Source organism: Pygocentrus nattereri, chromosome 22, assembly GCF_015220715.1.
Source record: "Pygocentrus nattereri isolate fPygNat1 chromosome 22, fPygNat1.pri, whole genome shotgun sequence".
Classification (NCBI taxonomy): Eukaryota; Metazoa; Chordata; class Actinopteri; order Characiformes; family Serrasalmidae; genus Pygocentrus; species Pygocentrus nattereri.
The window spans coordinates 12438025-12458025 of NC_051232.1; the positions used below are offsets into that span (position 1 = coordinate 12438025).

Here is a 20001-nt window from a genome sequence, read left to right on the forward strand (position 1 = left end):
CTCTCTCTGTCTGGGCCGAGCGGCAGCACGCAGCTCATCGTGCTAAGCCGATCTATCGCCACGGCAACGGCTATTTCTGCCTCGCCTTAACGAAAGACAGAGAGAGCGACAGACTGAGAGAGACGGAGTGAGACAGAGAAACAAGGGAGAGATGGATAGAGAGAAAGACCCTGAACGTGAAAGAGAGAAAAGAAAAAAGGCCAGAGAGAGAGAAAAAAGAAAGACAGGCAGAGAACATGCAGACTGAGAGACAAAAAGAGACAAAGAGAGAGAGGTAGAGAGGAATTAAGGGAAAGGTGGAGGGAGACAGGTGCAGAGGGAGAGAAATAGATACAGAGGGATAAAAAGCAAAAGAAAAGAAAGCCAGGGAGAGACAAATGGAGGAGAAATAGGGAAGAGATAAAAAAGACAGAGGAACAAAAAATGAGAGACAGAAGGAGCAAGTGAAAGAAACAAAGAAAGGGAGAGAGAGAGAGAGAGAGAGAGAGAGATGGGGAGATGGAAAGGGTAGGAGAGTTAAAAAAGGAAAAAAGAAGAAACAAGAGAGACAGATGGAGGGAGAGAAAGACAGAACGGGAGTGCAAGAGAGAGACGAAGTAAAAGAGAAAGATGGAGATAGAAAGGGATAAAAGGGACAGAGAAAAAGAAAAAGGAGAGATGGAGAAGACAGACAGAGAGAGAGAGAGAGAGAGAGAGAGAGAGCGCAGAGAGGTAGGTTCGAGTGGGATTCATGGGGAGACGCTGGTTGCCCTTGGTAACGGGGCGGTAGTGGAAACTCATCTGGCAGCAATAAAAGGCTCGAGTGAGTGACTCATATCTTACGTACAGCACACACACACACACACACACACACACACACACACACACACACACACAGGGGCGAGGAGAATTAATGATGGCACTATTTGGGGAACAGGCGCGCTTTAGGATTGAAAGTCTCTCCCTCACAACACGCGATTAGCTCCAGACGCACTCTGAACACAGATTTCCTCAGTTCGGACTGAAACTCCAGTGAGGGGTTAACACAGAAACGCGGCGGTGGAGTCAACGGATATACACCTACGAACTGCTATCAAAGTCTTCCCGACACAAGACTGGCTTTGCGTAATGTTATGTGTAGATTATTTGTTACCGTAATACCAATGACCCTCAAACAGATGTACATAATTCACTCTAAAGGTAAAGTATCCCGCAACCACAATTATACACCACAATCCTAAAGGAAATCACAGTGCAGTCACTCCTTTTACCGCCTTTACACGTGCTCTACATAATCCATGTGAAGTACGAGGCAAATTCAGCCCGTTTGTGAAACCCATCAAGTTACCTGGTACTCAGGTTAAGCTGCAAACAAAGTCATTCAGGGCGGTTGGATGGGAAAAATGCCATTTTAGAGGAACGACTGTGCGCAACTGTAGTGATAAGAACTGAGAGTCTGAAGAGTTTAATGCCATCACAGAAAGTTACTACATTAAATAGCTATGTTTATGCTTCCTGATGATCCTCAAACACTCTTCACGCTAGATCTGGGATCTGATTTTGAGACACATACGTAAGGCAAAACTGAAAATGATTTATTTTAGATTTACTACTATTTCACCATCATCAGCTCTGCATATAAAACTCTTTGTAGTGTGGTGGGTGCGCTGGTGCTTTTGGATAGTAAATAAAACGGCTTTATTAGTGTTGTAGAACCCCAGAACCCCTGGTTCCCATCACCACTGTGAAGAAATCTCAGCCAGTTGCTCTGCAGTGAACCACTTCACACCAAACCTTTCTCAGTGGTTGTGTTTACATTCCAACTATTAGGCCTAAATTCTGAAAAGATCCCATTTTAATGTTATACTTGATCAAATCCTACAGAAAAAGGAAGATGTACGTCTCAATCATCTCCTCGTATCTACACGTTGTCCATTCTATCAGCTCCATTAACCATACAGGTGCACTTCTACAACTACAGACCATAGTCCACCTGTTCCTTTGTATACATGCTAGACCCCTTTCATCCTGTTCTTCAGTGCTCAGGACCCCCGCAGGACCACCACAGAGCAGGTATTATTTGGGCGGTGGATCATTCTCAGCACTGCGGTGATACTGACGTGGTGCGTTAGTGTGTGCTGCGCTGGTCTGAGTGGATCAGGCACAGCAGTGCTACTGGAGCTTTTACACCCTGTTCCCACCTCGCTGATCAACCTCGTAGATGTGAAGTCAGAGAAGCAGCTTGTCTTTCGCTGCCCACTCTGTGTTGGTCATCCTCCAGTGCTTCATCAGCGGCCACAGGACGAGTGTGCTGGGTTTGCAGTCCAGCAGCGAAACTGAGGCGTTTAAAATCTCCAGCAACACTGCTGTGTCTGATCCACTCAGACCAGCACCACGCACACTGACACGCCACCACCACGCCAGCGTCAACTGCAGTGCTGAGAATGATCCACCACCCAAATGCCACCTGCTCTACATGGGGGTCCTGACCACTGAGGAACAGGGTAGAAGGGGGTAACAAAGTCTCAGAGAAACAGATGGACTACAGTCAGTCTGTAGCTGTAGAACTACAAGGTGGAGCTGATCAAATGGACAATGAGCGGAGAAACAGGGAGGCACTGGTCAGTGTGTCGGTCACAGCGCGCGCGCACGCGCACACACACAGTACGTGTCTCACACTTAATAAATATTGCAACAGATATCAGATATCACCCCCATCACCCCATCAACGATAAACCAACACAGCCCCGCGCAGCTGAAGCAGCGCACCAGCCCGTCTGCTGGACCAGCTCCTCACACGTTAGTCCGTTAAACCGGCCAGACGCCGTTTCTGTTTCCCTTAAATTTTACTTTCATTTGACTCGTTTACTTCTCCAATAACGGCTTCGACATCCTGGTATCCTCCTTAATGTTCTGCTAGGAAGACTGCTTATCCCCTCAAAAGACATTTTATGAGTTCAAATGTCTTTAAATCTGTGTTTAACCCGAGCCTCGGCTGAGACAGCCATTCTCCTCACACCTCGCAAAATGGCGCCCTCGACCCAACGGCACATCTCGTTAAGGCTCTCACACACACACACGCACACAGTGTGTGTATTTCTGTCTTTGTGGGCCTTTTGCGTGCCTTGCATGGGTAATTCTCTTGTACCTAGACCTCCAACATAAAACACGCACTTCTGTCTGTTTATCGTTTGCAGACAAAGGTGGAATTTGTAGTAAAAAGATAAAAAAACATCGGTCCCAAAATGCCAAATGTCCCCACAACGTCGCCCATTTTACTGTTCGCATCTCCACAACGGCTCACCTGCGCGTCACGCGTCACTCGTTTCCACACCGTTTGGCGTCGTCACTTAACGTTGATTATTTTCTTTTCATTTCAATTTGATTTAATATTCATTAACAGTGCTTCTTCTTCGCCAGTTGCTTGTTTGAACTTTCCCGTTCCACCTTAAACAGCGCAGCAGTTCCATTCCAGCGCCTGAGGCATAACATTAATAGGAATAACCGCTGCACCATTTAAGGTGGAACGGAACGAGACGCTGGCGAATAGGAAGCCAACTTCAGCCTCGCTCCGCACGTTCAGTAACGCTGCGAGTCTGCCCGTCACCGCGATGACAACCGAACCGGACAGACCCTCACGGTTTAAAGACCACACGGGTTAAAATCCGAATTAATCCGCATTTCCAGCTAAAATAACAACTCTAAAATGTGTAAGAGTGTATATCTGACACAGCCGAACCGAATGTAACTGTACAAACCTATTTATTTACAACGGACTAGCATGTCGCTCCGGCTCTATTTTTAAACAGCCTAGTTAACGTTACTTTAACGGTTCTCGGCCGACCGGCTGCTGACGGGGCTCTTACCGGGCTCGTGGATCCCGGGGTTGTCGCTCAGCTCCAGCACCAGAAGCTCTCGGCCCTCGTAGCTCTCCCCCACCGTGTAGATGCGGCTGATGGAGGGGCACTGCAGCCATACGGCCACCAGCGCTTTGCGCATCTCCTCGTAGCGGTGATACTCGAAAGAGATGCCGCCGTCGCCGCCTCGCTCCGCCGAAGACGCTGCGTGTCCACCCGGAGCTGCCAGCAGCAGCAGCGCCGCCGCGCAGCTCAGTACCACCGCCACCGCCGACATTACTGACCGCAGTTCGCCCGTGTGTCTCTCTGCGCTTGTCTCACCTCCTCAGTCGCTAAAGGCTCCGTGACTATGGTAGCTAGTTAGCGTTTCACCGTCTCTCTCTTTCTCTCTCTCCCCCTCTCCCTCCTTCCTCTCAGCCGTGTCCCCGTATGCAAATTGCAGAGGAATCATTCGTGTGTATCGATTCTTTCTTGTCACTCGTTTTACTGATTCGAATCCATTTATCCGCGTTTGCGTCAGTGAAGCTGTGCATTTCTAATCAGGAGCCGCTTTAGTGATTCTGGGCGCCGCGAATAGAGGCAGGAATCGGCGCCCCAGACACACGTTTCTAAGATTAATGGACGTGGGAGTGAGACACTGCGAATAAAATGCTGTCTTGGCGTGTGAACTCGTTTTAAATCTAGCTGACATGTCTGACGCTTCAAAATCGCTGTAACACTATTTAAAGGGCCCATATGCGGTGTTGTCCAATGTTCCTATACACCTTATGATGTTTGTGTACGTTTATATAATTTCTACAGGCCATTTCCCAACCACTCTTCATCCCTTAAATAGGTTGTTTGTGTGTAAATGAGCTCTTTTCTGATTGGCTGCTTTGGTTTGTTCCTCATTCAAAAACAGTCTGTGCCGAAACATTCCTTACAACTTCAGTGGTGGAGCTAAACTGCTGCTGTCTAACAATTCTTACATGCTATATAAGTCATTTTAGTTAATCGTTGTTGTTAAAAAGGCAAGGAAAAGTTTTTTTTTCCTTATTTGGACCCTTTAGCTTATTTTTACCTGGTTATTTAATGAAGAAATGTGCTTGAAACATGCAACTCTTTTATTTAAAAGGGGTCAAACCCTGTTAAAAACAATAGAGGGGAAATGTAGTATATTTTCCATGAAATGGGCTCTTTAACTTGACCGTGTTGGTAAGGAAATTAATCATTCCTTACGAAGCTCCGTTTATTGAATCGGACAGAATCGGTTCCGTGAACTGAATCGAACTTCCCATCACGACCGCGGGGGATACCTGTTGTTTTCTCTCCACCCGTATTCAGTCAAGCCCCGCCTCCTGCGCCAGGGTCTGCAGACCGGCTGTGAGAATGAACCGCCATCCAATCCCAGCACAGGAGGGCGGGGCTTTGCGGAATACGGGTGGGGAAATACATTACCTGTTGTTTTCCGCAGAGTTGTGGATAGAGAGATGGGAGAACCCTTGAAGAACCATATTTTTTTGTGTAGTGTGTAGAACCAGATCATGCGTAAATGGTTCTTTGCATAATGAAAAGGTTCTTCACTGATTGAGAATGCTTTGTACATGGTTCTAAAGAGAATGCGTTTAAAAATGGTTCTTACCAAAAAGATTATTTCTACTGTTACGAGCTGAGCATTGTAACGATAAGAGAACCCTTTTTGATGCTATAGAGAACCATATTCAAAAAGGGTCTATGTAGAATCATATAGCCACACATTCTCCATCGATCTCGAGAACCATCTCCCCATGCAAAGAACCATTAAGCATGAACTTGTTCTACACTTGTACAAATATACACTATTTAAAAACAAAGTGCTTTGAGGGTTCTTTAGTAAAGAAAAGTAGAGAACCCCTTTGCGTGATTAAAGGGTCTGTGCATCATGAAAGTGTTCTTTGTATGACTGGAAAATGTGCATGATTCTGCTGTAGATGGTTCTATATAGAACGTTTTTGAAAAGGGTTCTAAATTGCAGCCAAAACGGTTCTTCTATTGATACAAACTTGACATCGTAACAATAAGAAGAACCACTTTTGGGTGCTATATAGAGCCATTTCAGAAAGGTTCTTTATAGATATTTTAATCATGTTCTCTGCATAGAACCATTGTCTTTACTGAAGAACCCTTGAAGAAGCAGCTTTTTAAGTGTGTAGGTTTTCATCCACATATTTCATGCATACTTTGACATCAGGAATATTGAATAACGAACAGCAAACATCTAATCAAAGGGATTTTATTCAAAAAGCTTTTCCCTGAATAAGTAAAGTGAAGGCAGAGAGTCTGAAGTGATGTGACTGGTCAGCTGTTTGTGCGTCATGACCGAAGGCAGCAGGTAGCAGGTTTACTGAAGCAGACATGAAGCTGTAGCTTTATCTTATCAGAGACAAAAGCACAGCACCAGTATGAGGCAGTAAACAGACACGATATCCTGTCCTGTTGCGTTTGACAGTGTCTTCTGTCTCCATGTCTCAATTAAAATACAGCTGTATAAACAAACGAAACAGCAGCGAGAAGCTGATTGGTACACAAGCCACCTCTTAAAAACATAAAGCCATTTAGTCATAATAATGAGAATGTTTCCAATCATTTTGACTTAGTGTCTCATAAAAATGACCTGCTATCTTATAAAAATGAGCTTATATCTGCTAATTATGACTTCCTGTACAATAATAATAATAATGAGCTACAATCTCATAGTTATTCTTATTTTGCCATAATAGTGAGATCCTCTCTCATACTTATTACTTATAATCTAATAATTATGATTCTCTTGTAAGGCTTACTTTGCTCATTAAGAATTATGACTTAGTATCTCAAAATAAAGACTTAGCATCTCATAATAATGATTTAGTATGTCAATTATGACTTAGTATCTCAAAATAAAGACTTAGCATCTCATAATAATGATTTAGTATGTCAATTATGACTTAGTATCTCATAATAATGACTTAGTATCTCATAATAATGATTTAGTATGTCAATTATGACTTAGTATCTCATAATAATGACTTAGTATGTCAATTATGACTTAGTATCTCATAATAATGACTTCGTATCTCATAATAATGATTTGGTATGCCAATTATGACTTAGTATCTCATAATAATGATTTGGTATGCCAATTATGACTTAGTATCTCATAATAATGATTTAGTATGTCAATTATGACTTAGTATCTCATAATAATGATTTAGTATGTCAATTATGACTTAGTATCTCATAATAATGGCCTAGTATGTCAATTATGACTTAATATCTCATGATAATGACTTAGTATATCATTTATTACTTAGCTTCTCATAATAATAACGGCATCTCATAATTATAAGATAATGATCTCATTATCATGAGATGGTAAGTCATTATTATGAAATATTAAGTCATGAGAGTATGTGAAACTTTCAGATTATTGTGAGAGAGTACGTCCTTATTAAGGCGTTAATAGTGGTGGGCTTCCATAGATCAGTCTGTGGTCTCGCTCCATATTTCCCTGAAATGTTTTAATGAATGTGGCGTAGCGTTTTTGTTCTCTTGTACAGGGTTAAGAGAAACTCAGCCTGGCTTGCTGAGTGCATGTTTATTCAAGGCGAAACACACAAGAGGCGGCAGGTGGCCGATTTTCAGTATTAAGCACTCTAGAATGGAATCTGTAGCAGCTGAGCTAACAGACTAAAGTCCAGTTGCTCAAACAGGAGTTAATTTGCATTTTAAAACATTTTATTATTATTTAAAAAAAAGCCGAGTTTGTAACATTTTCTCTGCTGACGTACGTCTGAGAATTGAGAAAATATAAGCCAGTTTAAAGCAAAACAAAACGTGTAAACCGTGTTAACATTAATGAAACCAGGACGTTAGCACGCTGGATGAGGGGCTTTAAATGCTGGAGACTGCTTCTTAACGTGAGCAAATGCCAGGGATGTGTTACTGACTGGGCCACTGGGGCCAGTGTCCAGGGGTCTCTGACTGCCAGGGGCCTCAGGGGGCCTTACACTACAAAGCCTGAGACAGTGGAAGGAATGGGCACAGCACATTGGAGGTGCCAACATTAGAGGAACCAGTAGCCTAAGCACTAAAATAATGCCCCCTCAGCCCAAATCCAGACACAAATCCAAAAACTGGGAAGGAAGGATTGGCTCGATTTTTTTCCGTTATTTCTAATGTTGTCGTTAGAGTGGGTGTGAGGGGGGGCTTCCAAAGACCCTGCTGCCCAGGGTGCTCGTGTGACCATGATCCATCTCTGGTTAATGCTAAAGCTAACACTAGAGACCTCCAGCGCAGCCTGACAGGCATTTTATACTCCAGGTCTTTTATCAGCCCTCAGTCAGCAGCTAGGCTAAGAAAAGCTAATGTAGCTAACTGAGCTTGACATTGTTCTGTCATCAAGAGAGTCTAATCAGGGTTAGCAGATACAGTGAGCTAGAATAAGTTTGGTTTACCTTAGAGCTGCACGTTCTAGCCGTGTTGAGCTGCGAGTGATTGATAAGATAAGAGATACTTTTTTGATCCCACAACAGGGAAATTCCACCTCCGCATTTAACCCATCCATGAAGTGAAACACCACATACACACTAGTGAATACACACACACTAGGGGGCAATGAGCACACTTACCTCCGGGTGGGCAGCCCTATCCACGGCGCCCGGGGAGCAGTTGGGGGTTAGGTGTCTTGCTCAAGGACACCTCAGTCATGGACTGTCGGCCCTGGGGATCGAACCGGCAACCTTCCGGTCACAGGGCCAGATCCCTAACCTCCAGCCCTCGACTGATTTTCCAGTTTAATCAAAACTTTTTCAGTTGATCCAGATGGTCACAGTTTCAAACAAATGGTCCCCAGTAACACATTTTCACCATTTCATAGCCTGAAGGCCTTTATTGGTTTTGTTTGTGCCATTTATTCAGACTGCGCCCACATTTGGTGTGAATAGTTTTGATGTGAAAACATTGAAACATGAATATTTCTGACTTTCACGTCGTTTTATCGCGTTGAGCTCGGGGTGTACCAGCCTTAATAATCCTGACTAGTTTATTCATTTATTTACTATGTTGCAAACAGTCAATTGGCCTAACATTGTTAAGCAACTTACAAAGAGGAGGGTCTAAGATGTCCAACTGTCCAATCAGAGTCCTCAAATGTACTTTCTGGAATTAAACTATTAAACTACACCACTGAATTGCTTTGCCGAGGCAAACAACACTTTTCTTAAAACCGTTGTAGCCATAAAACCGTTCACAAACGTTTTACAGACAAATACCACGACGTGACATTAGAGCGAAGAACAACACAGCTGTGTTACTGACGTTAGCCAGGCTGCGGATTAGCAAACTAGTACAATTGCTGCTATAAAGCTAATCAGTTGCTGTGACAAACGTTAGCAAACAGGACAAAACAATACTGACCTGTTAGTTTTCACTTCGCTTTCGCCAGCTTCTGGTTCAAAGTTCCCCGTTCCACCTTAAGAGCTGCAGCAGCTAGACTACATTCAGGCGCCTCAGGTTACGGTTTGAATTTTGCCGTTCCACCTTAAGTGGTCTATGCACAATGTTGCTTGCTGCTACATTCATGGTTAGTATTTTGTGTATATATATATATATATATATATATAAAGTGTTTATTGTGTCCTATAAAGTGACCTTTCTGGAGATACAAGGTTTTCTTTCAACAGAGACGACATATTATTTGTATTAGTTAAATGGTATTTTTATAATCCCACAAACGGGGAAATTCCACCTCCGCATTTAACCCATCCGTGAAGTGAAACACCACATACACACCAGTGAATATACACACACACACACACACACACACACACACACACTAGGGGGCAGTGAGCACACTTGCCCGGAGCAGTGGGCAGCCCTATCCACGGCACCCGGGGAGCAGTTGGGGGTTAGGTGTCTTGCTCAAGGACACCTCAGTCATGTGCTGTCGGCTCTGGGGACCAAACCGGCGACAAGGCTGGTTTCCTAACCTCCAGCCCACGACTGCCCCAAATATACACGTATACACGTATGTATACCTGGGGTGAGCAATATGACAGTATATCAATATTACTGATATTGTGCTAATTTCTGAGCATATTGTGGACATTATCAGTACGTAAGGAACACTGATCATGTATGTCTCACTACACAGAGAGCATATTTAGTCTTGGTTTATTGGATTTCGTGCAGTAAAGTATGTGAAGCATCAAACAAAAATCATTTAACTCATAGGTTTTGATAGTATTTTATTAAATATGGCACTGCTGGTCCTATTTCTGTGTTACAGCTCATCAAACCTCCAAAAAACAAAATATCAAGATGCATATTGTGGCTGTAAGTATTGATGCATTTCCGCTGCTTTGCCCAACCCAGATGTATAAATACCACAGTATTTAAATGTGCACGAGAACTTTCACTGAAAGTGACATACACACAAAACATAATGCGAATGAGGCCAAACGGTCAGAAAATGGATATTTCTCACCAGTTTATTCAGTCTGCCTTATCAGATGTAATGTCATACAGCCTATAGGATAACACACCGCATATCCTGTCGCACTTCAGAAAGAGTAAACGTTTTCTTTTTTTTAAAAAATGATAATATCTTTAGCTATGAATTTCCACAAAGGGTTTCAGTGTACGCAGCATTCCACCTGAAAGCATCGTATCCTCTGTGAGATCTCCAGCAGGGACTCGGTTAAGAGAAAAACCTTTAACAAAACATTCAAAAGACAAAGCATTTCATACGAGGGAAATGTAAAGTGCTCTGAGGAATGACGTCGTTATTATTTAACAGCGATTTCTGCAGTACTGAATAATGACACTGAAGGAAGCCAATCCTGACGGTCCCTTCAGATCACAACAGCCACTCTCATATTGTGTGAGTGAGGTACAGACACAGCAAAGCAGTCACCCTACTATGTATGTGAGTGTCTTCCCTTTAAAAGGCACAAGGGGTGAAATCTAGGATGCGGCTATTAATTCACCGACATCCGTTCAGTCCGCTCTGTAACACACTCGCGAACGTGTTACTCGTCTTTCTTCACAGCCTGTTTGTCTGAGTATTTGTTGTACTGGGAGTCGGTGTTAAAGAGTCTGTCCCACCAGGTGAATGTCGAGCCGTAGTTGCCCACAAAGTTCATATGGTGGAAGTCATGGAAGCGCGCGCCAGCGTAGAACGGGATCAGGTGCAGCGGGTTCAGAGGGATATCATATCCACTGGACAGAGAGACAGAGAGAGAGAGAGAAATATTAAATAATATAAAATATCAACATGTATCCAACACATAATGCTGTACTTGAAATGGTACAGAACTGTGCTACCCTTCATTTCACCCTTTCATTTCAAAAGCAGAAAACATTATTTATTTATTTGATTTCTTTAGAAAAGCAGAAAACCTACAGTACTGGGCAACAGTTTTAAATAGCTTCAATTATTTTTTAAACTTTAATTTAAAAAGCTCTTTATTTGGGCTGTAAGCATTTATTTGCTCCAAAAAAACATGAGTATCACAAATAAACCCAAATAAAAAAAACTGATGAATTAGTAGTGACTTGATGTTTGTCTATGTGAAGTTGTCATCCAGTACCAGGTTTGGTTAATCAATATTTCTTTATCTTAAATCAAATGTGCTGGTGATGAAATTGAAAAGATCTATGTGACAGATGTGATGATACTTAGTGTTGGAGGTTTCTGTTTAATTTTCTGTTAAATATGTTTCCTGATTTTTCCCCTTTAAGCGTGTATATATATATATATATATACACATACACACACACACACACACACACACACACACACACACACACACACACACACACACACACACAATGGCCACTAATAAAAAACAGCAAAAGTCCAAAAAGCGCCCTCTGGTGTTCAGGTGTCTTCACAGCCATTAGACTGGAGTTCAGTATTTCATGTTTTTTATGAGTGATGTAGCTGCTCAATCCGTCTGTTCATAGTCATGAGTCTGTATTTCTGTGCCTGAATGTGTTATCAGCATGTCCTTACAAGGCAATACATAATAAAAATAAACTGTTTTCAGAATGTAAGTAATAAAGAAAATCATCGTAATGATCTTAGAATTTGCACAAAACCAAATATTGAAAATTAAATCAATGTTTTAAATTTAAAATATTTAAAAATGAAAATCATAAACCAAGTAATGATTGTGTGTGTGTGTGTGTGTGTGTGTGTGAGTGTACCTATGCACGTCGATGGTCTCCAGCAAGCGGACAGTGACCCACGCCCAAAGGAGAGCCACATGATTGCAGAACACCATGATGCCGATGAAGAACCCTGCCCCCAGGATAATGGTCTCGAGAGGGTGAGCGTATTCAGCCTGCATCCCAAACGGCGACTAAATACACACAAAAAACATGTCTTTATATTTTCAAGTCACAGAATAATTCCACACCGTCAGAAACGAAGGTCTGTAGCTTTTGTAGATGTTCTAAGTGAACATCCTCTTTAGAGAACAGTGGTAAATATGGCATTTTTCTGCTAATTTTATGTGTGTGGCTGAGGATGAGGGTGTAAAACTGACCGTGAACTCGTGGTGGACTTTGTGGATGTATTTGTAGATTCTGCGGTGGTGCAGAGCTCTGTGGAGGAAGTAGTGCCACGTATCCTCAATCACTGCACAGCCAAAACACTGAGCCAGCAGATACGGCCTGAGAAAGAGACGAATAAGTGTGTGAGAGAAAAGAACTTCTAAATAAAGATGCAGTTTTTATGTCTGTACTGTTTATTCCTTAAGATATTCCTGAGCAACTGGATCCGTCACACTCATAAAAATGGATATAATCCCAATTGAATCACAACAGACCAGATAAAAGAAGACAAAAACATTCTCCACTTTTATTATACAGTCATATGCAAAAGTCTGTTTGTGCCAAAAAGTGGCACAATAAATCTTGTTCTTTTTAGAGGATGTTTTAACCTATTTCCACTCCTATATACTTAAAACTACTATAGTATAAATACTATATACTTAAAGTAAGTTTGGAGCATTTATATTGCTAAGTGCTGATTTGTAAATTGCACCTCACAGATTACAGAGAGGTGGTGTATGAAAAATACAAGCTGTACTTTAGCGAACTAACTGCTTTTTTAACTGTCAAGTTAAATATTAATACTATTAATATTAGTAGTAAAATCACTTGTAGGTAGTTTGACCAGAGGAGGATGGGTCCCCCCTGGTGAGCCTGGTTCCTCCCAAGGTTTCTTCCTCAGTTCTGAGGGAGTTTTTCCTTGCCACTGTTGCCCCTGGCTTGCCCACCGGGGGGTTTCTGTACATTCTTACAGTCCTGTTAAAACTTTGTCTTTTCCCAAATTCTGTAATTCTGTAAAGCCAATCTAAGAAAGTCCTGGGCAACTTGATTCTATTACATTCATAAAAATCACATAAAATCCGATCAAATCACAAACAACAACATTAGCCTGTCGTCACAGCCTGAATCACAACGTGTACCTCCAAACTTACAAAAGATGAAAAAACGTTCTTCATTTTAAGAACGTTTAATGTAAAAAACGGTTATTTTGGTTATTTCTATTGGTCCAGTCAACATGAAATGCTAAAACAATATAAAGGGTAAAAAATTTTAAATTGGGATAAACGGCTTTGATATGAATGCGACAGAATACTACAGGACTGATGGCAAACTACCAATAGTTGTCTTTCCAACTTGAAACCAGGACACTTAATTATTACTTAAGTGTAAGATCTTAAAGAGAGTTCAGTCCAATGATCTAAACGGATAAACGCCACATCTGCAGGACAAAGTGCTCGATCAAACAAACTGCAAGGTGTGAGACCGAATACGTCCCCCAACAAAAAATGTCCCTGCTTGATTAACTGTCTGGTTAATCATGTTGTACTGCTGTGGGTCGTCAAGAGCACACAACTGTACGACTGTCCAAATATCATTAGAAACGATAACACCCTCTCAAAAACGATCAGAAGGTGCAAAACAATCAAAACTGTGTGATTCTGTTTGATTTAGAGGTGCTTTATTTAGAGGAGCTCACCAGCGGGGCATGGACTCCCAGTCATAAGGGATGCTGAAGAATTCAGTAAAGTAGTATGTGCCACAGATGAGCGGCAGCTGGATGAAGAAGTGATTGAAGAGGAGCATCTTAAAGCACTTCCACTGCAACTCCCATGTCTCTGGTTTATCCTGAACACAGACCAACAGAAATACACCAAACTTAAGGCAAGGTGGTCAGAGGCTGGAGTTCGTAACTCGGCACTGCTGCAGTATGAGATACCAGCATTAACAACACCGGCTGTGTTTACATCCGATTGAATACACTCCGATTGCAGATTCCCGACTGAGGTGTTTATCCGCTCACTCTATTCAACAGTCTGATGAAAATCTTCGTTTATAGCCCACTGCAAGTAATCCCATCCTAAATGCCACGCATGCATGGAGAACCGCTGAGAGTACACGTTACCATGACAGCGAACATCCCGTGAGGTCCAGTCAGAGTGAGAGGAGTTTCCAGGTGGGCCGCTTGAGTTTTTAATTGTTTTAAACTGACGTCAGACTCAGAAAAACGTCCATGTACTTATTAAAGAAGGCCGAGAGGAAGACGTCGTGCTCTGAGACACAGAAGCTGGACGTCCGTCCCACCGCCGTCTTTTAAAGCTCCGAGTATAAACCTCGTCTCCTCTGCAGACCAGCTTCACCTCCGCCTGCTGACCGGTATAAACTCTCGCTATATCTCACTGTTGTCAGGAGAAAACCTCGTATCTCAGCATTTGTCAGTTTTTAACATAATTTGTAAGTGTCTGTTATATTTTGTGTAACTTTTATAAGGAATGGACCAAAACAAACGACTCAATGTCTTTGAAAGGAGTCTGGCTCCACCGACGTACAGTAAAAGTACAATGTTTTTCTCCTGTAAAGTCACCATTTTGGAGATACGAGGTTTTCTTCATATTTTTTGCGCTTTGCTTTTGTTCTTTTTATGCATTTTTTCGTAAGAAAAACACAGTAAAACACTGCACTGTGTAACGGTTCAGGCACCCTTGTCAGATAACATTTCGTTTGCTATTTTAAATGAAAATAAGTTGAACATCCTCCACAGAGAAAATACTTCTGCACCTTTTCCTCCACAATGACTGTTTATTTACTGAATGTACTGGAAAAATTAAACACAATGTGGCCTGAACGCATATTATATATATATATATGATTTTACTTTTAAATAATTGGCAGCCTAATAAATCTCACCTAACCCGCACGGGTTTTACTAGCTTTAACGTAAGCGTGCACTGTGCAGCTACATCATCTACAAAAAAAAACCAAATATTTGGTCAGACTCATCATAAAATACATATTACATACGGTTCTGTGCAAAAGTCCCAGGCACCCGAGGAAATTCTGTTTAAGGAGTTACTTATATAGTCGTATGCAAAGGTTTGGACACCCCTGGTCAGCACTTAAATGAGCATTGAACTATAAGCTGCACTTGTTTTTATTGTATTGTATTGTATCTTATTGTTACTGTATTGCATTGAATGGCACAGAGTTCTGCGTTCAACTCTGTTTCTTTTTCTCTTGGTGTCTGCAGTGACATTTGTTTCTAGCAGTATCTGAGCTCAGGACTGTCTTTCTCTCTAAGCTGTTGGTAACTAGCAAAGATACTTTCTCTAGATTGACAAAGCACTTCTTGTAAGTCGCTCTGGATAACAGTGTCTGCTAAATGCTGTAAATGTAAATGTCAGACTAATAGACATTTTTAGATTTTCTAGGTGAAAATACGTTAACACATCTACAGAGAACACAATTCTGCACATTTTCATACACAGTAACTGTTTATTTACTGAAATTAAAATACTGGAAAAAAGCATATTTCAGAATTTTTTTGTCGATTTTGCATGTTTTAACTTATTTTCTGTTGTGGAAAAAGTAAAACATAAAATGTGGCCTGTGCCAACTTTGACACATATTATTATATTATTATCAGTACTATCATATCATTATTAGCATTATATTTTACATAGACATAGACATATAAATATATATATATGTATGTTTTATATTTTATGTAGCACAAAAATAGAAATTAGGGTTATATTAGGGTCCTAATTTGCATATTTGAGCAAGTTCTCTGTAGGAGATGTGTTAAATTATTTGCACTCTTAGAAAACCAAACGTTGATAAGGGCAATAAAACTGAAAAACCTTAATATTAGAAAAAGTACGAACGTTCCTACGAAACATGCCGATTTTATGGATCACAATGATTATAATAATCATCTAACCAGTTCCAGTCCCATGCACTGCTGGGAGAGTTCAGGACAAATCTGGAACCAAACTTCTAACTAGCTCACAACATGTTACCTGCATTACCTGTAACATGTACAAGTTATTACTGTTACATCTTTATTTATATTTATTACCACGTTACATGTTGTACAAAAACACCGTGATTGCCAAGACAGATACTTTTAATCCATTTTCTTGGCCGACTTTCACACAGGACTGCATTTCAGATATTCTACACTAGGACTGGCTGGATCGGGTTAATAGACAACATCCCTGATTGAGACCTTCCTACTGACATCTGTCTCCCGCCGCTAAAACCCCTGGCTGGTCAGTCTGTCGCCCACCTGCTGAATCTTGTACTTCTGCATGAACGGCAGGAACTGGAAGATGAAGCCCGGCAGGCAGAAAAGGAAGTAGATGAGCTCGTGGACGATGAGGGAGCCCCACGTTGCGATCTGAAACTTGCTGTAGTTCTGAAGCATGTGGTTCCACGCCGCTTTCACCGGCACCTGCAGAGGGTTCTCCGGCAGCAGCGAGTCCACGTACTCCACGGCCAGGTACGCAGAGGACAAAATGTTGGTCGTGCCGTTCACCTCCATGCCTGCGGGTCAGTGGGGCCCCTTTGAGTAAACAAACAAACAAACAAACAAACAAACCAATGTACATAATTAACCGATTTATTCATTGACGCATTATCAGCATCAATAACAAGAGCACCGTACAAGTTTTACACTCCATACGTCTCACTCAGCTCACTGAACCCGTACAACACTCACCCCTGCAGACTGGCTGGCCGCCACTAACAACACGGCGGGAAGCACGCTGGTTTATTTTCCTTTAGAAACACCTTCCGGCCGTCTGCCAGCACAGATTACTTCAGTGATGTCTGTAAATAATGGGAATTATCAGACTCACTCCAGTGGCTGGATCACACGCCAGGTACCGAGAGGTTTTACTGAACTGGGGAAATCTGCCTTTAACTACAGGAAACACTAAAGCTCAGCTCGCTGGGTCACTCAGTCACTTCAAACTACTACTCTCTACCCACGTCCAACTGGTTCAGCTGGTTTTTTACCATCGTTGTCTTATTTTCATTATTTTATTGTATTATTTTAGTCATTATTTTTTGTTTCCTTTCGGATGTTATCCTCCTTTTGTTTGATCTTTTTTTATTTTATTCACTTTCATATTTTATATTGTATTTTTGTTCTTAACGGTTCATGTTACCTGATTTGAGCCTTTTTACTATTAAATTTACTTGTACTATTTGACAAGTTCTTACACATCATCAGTCCCTTTTTCTGTATCAGCTCGGCAACACTGTAAATAAGGGTCACCCTCAATGTTCTCCGAGGTTAAATAAAGGTCGACTGATTGACTGAAACAGGCACTGAAAATCTGTTTCAACAGGTGTTTCTAAATACAAAAGGAACTTTTTTTGTCATTTATTTCTCATTTTTTGTAACGTTTCGATGGTCAAACGGGGAAAAAAAAGAATGCAAATAATGTAAATCAATGCAAATGTAATTATAATGTAATTCACTGAATAACTAATCATGTGACTCCACTTAAACGCTGCACCAAAATGACCCAATTTCTAAGGTCAAATCAAGCGAACTGTAATGCAGTGAAAGCTCAGAGGTGACCAGGTGGGTCGTTTGGACTTGAACCAAGTTCAAAGGCAGCAGTTCGATCTCCCTCTCGGACTTGATACGGACACGGACTCCCTCATGCACTCACGCCTAACTCTGCTGACACTAAAGCTGCCAAATAGGTTTGAGACTGTTACCAAACCCCTGCCACACACTCCGTAAACAGGGCACGTAAAAAAGCGCTTCTGTTTGGTTAACAGTGGGAAGAAGAGCTTGAAATTCATAAAGAGGCCCAAAACTACCATTTAATGCAGGGTCCATCAACTGGTATGACATTGAGAGATGCAGCAGCGCATCTCTCAGCTTCCTCTGATTGGTAGAATTCAGGATTTTAGATCCTTTTTGTGCTTTTATCCCCACGTATTGTTCACTACAATTCCCAGCATGCACTACGCAAATACACGGTCACAGCTTTTGAGCATTCACCCAGAGTTATACAGAAATACTGACTGCTAGGAGCGCCTCTGACGTAGAGACTGCACAGATGTGTCCCTCCCCAAAGGGCTTGTGGCGTTCCAGACGTCCCTCCCACCTCCTAAAGACGTCAGGGGGAGTTTCAGTATTTAAACGTGAGGATCTCCCTCCAGACACCACTGTGGGAGGCCGGTGGGCAGGTGTATAACAGATATAGTGACGGTGAATCTTCACTACTCCACCAAAACAAAGGCCGAGGACGTCAAAGCGGCTACATCCGGTGTCTGTCAGCAGAGCAGATGAGGTCGGAGTCCTGTTATCCTCCTATATGTGATTTCAGGGGCTGAATCCTCAGAGCAGAACGAGATGAACCCCAGTTACAGGAGTTAGAGGTGAATGAGAGCGACTCCCACGGAACTGAGTTAAAGGTGGAGTCACGTCCCCACAAATATACTGCAGCAGAAGTAGGAATAATTTGGGCACACTGAGGAAAACGGTCCATAAATCCAGCTCAACTCGACTTCTTGCACAGGTATCTGAGTAGAAGTGCCCACCTGTGACTGACAGCTCGTTGTGTAGAACCTCATTGTTTTCTAGAACCTTCAGTTGAAGAGGAACTCCACCGGATTCTCACATTTCTGCATTATTTAATGGTTAGGATGTAAACAAAGTCACTCAGGACGGTTTTTGCTGTGAAACGTGGTCTAGTCAAACTGACGGAACCAGCATCGTTCACAGTGGAGGTGATAGGAACCAGACGTCCAGCTCTAACAGCCTCCTCACAGAAAGCTCCTACATAGTTACCCTGGGTATGAACACACTGCCTGATGTCTGGGGCTTTGTTTTACAAAGGCTTTGCAGAAAGGATCTGACCTAAAAGACATGCTTTAAACTGCCATTCATGGCGGAAGGATACATGAAGGGTGTTCTAAGGTAAAATAGTCCACAAAGAAATCCCCTTTCTCCAGATTGTCCACTATTTTAGCACCATTAACGTATTTAAATACATATTTCTTACAGATTTAAACTCAGAAGACATCGGGACCCCTGGTTCCTACCACCACCACTGTAAGGAAATCCGAGTCAGTAAGTCAACTAGCTGAGCTATTTCGCATCAGACCCCTCTGAATGGCTGTTTACATCTCGAGCACTGAACTACGGAGGGCTTCTGAAAAGTGGCTGGGACTCCCTTGAAGAGATATTTACTGTAGCATGCACTGGACGGAGACTGGTACCGTTTAATGGCACAGCCATACGCTTGGGCTACATCCAGCCCTCGTTACGACGCAACGTTACACGTTTTAAGACAGTCGGGCCTGGAAGTTTCCACCGCACCGCGCGTAGAGCAGAGCTCAGCCCATCGACACCAGCGGGTCTGTCAACAGCCAGTATCACCAGACTCCTCCACTCAGCCTTCCTATTCGCTTGGTCTATGCTCGAATTCTCCCGTTCCACCTTAAATGGTGCAGCAGTTCCATCCTGAGGCAGGTAACTACTGCACCACTTAAGGTGGAACGGGGGAATTCGAACCTGAAGCTGGCGAATAGGAAAGCTCGACTCCCGCTTCGCCGAGGTACCGCGCTGTCAGTGTCAGAGGGTCTGGGACGTGTCGCGGATTAAAGCGTATTTCTACAGTCCTGGGCGGAACGAGGCGGTATGACGGGCTCTCCCGGGCGGTACGGGCGCTGTGGTCTGCGGTAAAAGCTGAGCGAAGCGGAGTCTCTTACCTGTGAGAAGCGTCTCTTCTACCTGCTCGAACCCGACCGGCTTTAATGTAGAGGCGCTTCGGCTGCGCCCATTGGCCGAGACAAGACGACAATG

General features: G+C 42.5%; 2 protein-coding genes across 4 annotated transcripts in view; both read right to left on the minus strand.

Moving 5' to 3' along the window:
* Positions 1–4272, minus strand: part of cpe (carboxypeptidase E) — a 38432-nt gene extending 34160 nt beyond the window's left edge. The window contains exon 1 of one of the 2 annotated variants that reach the window (XM_017717443.2): positions 3846–4272. In XM_017717443.2, coding sequence (XP_017572932.1) covers positions 3846–4113 — 268 coding nt within the window. In that variant the 5' untranslated portion in view covers positions 4114–4272. The remainder of the gene's footprint in view (positions 1–3845) is intronic. The other variant, XM_017717444.2, reaches the window with a different exon arrangement.
* Positions 4273–10066: 5794 nt separating this feature from the next.
* msmo1 (methylsterol monooxygenase 1) lies at positions 10067–19962 on the minus strand. 2 transcript variants are annotated; one of them, XM_017717445.2, is made up of 6 exons: positions 19908–19962; positions 16459–16734; positions 13870–14018; positions 12386–12512; positions 12045–12199; positions 10067–11054 (listed from the first exon to the last, which is right to left on the minus strand). In XM_017717445.2, exons 2-6 carry the CDS (start codon positions 16711–16713, stop codon positions 10865–10867), a joined length of 876 nt encoding a protein of 291 aa, XP_017572934.1. In that variant the 5' UTR covers positions 16714–16734; positions 19908–19962; the 3' UTR covers positions 10067–10864. The 2 variants fall into 2 exon arrangements, with proteins under 2 accessions (XP_017572934.1, XP_017572935.1); XM_017717446.2 differs by lacking the exon at positions 19908–19962 and adding an exon at positions 16891–17177.
* Positions 19963–20001: the final 39 nt, after the last annotated feature.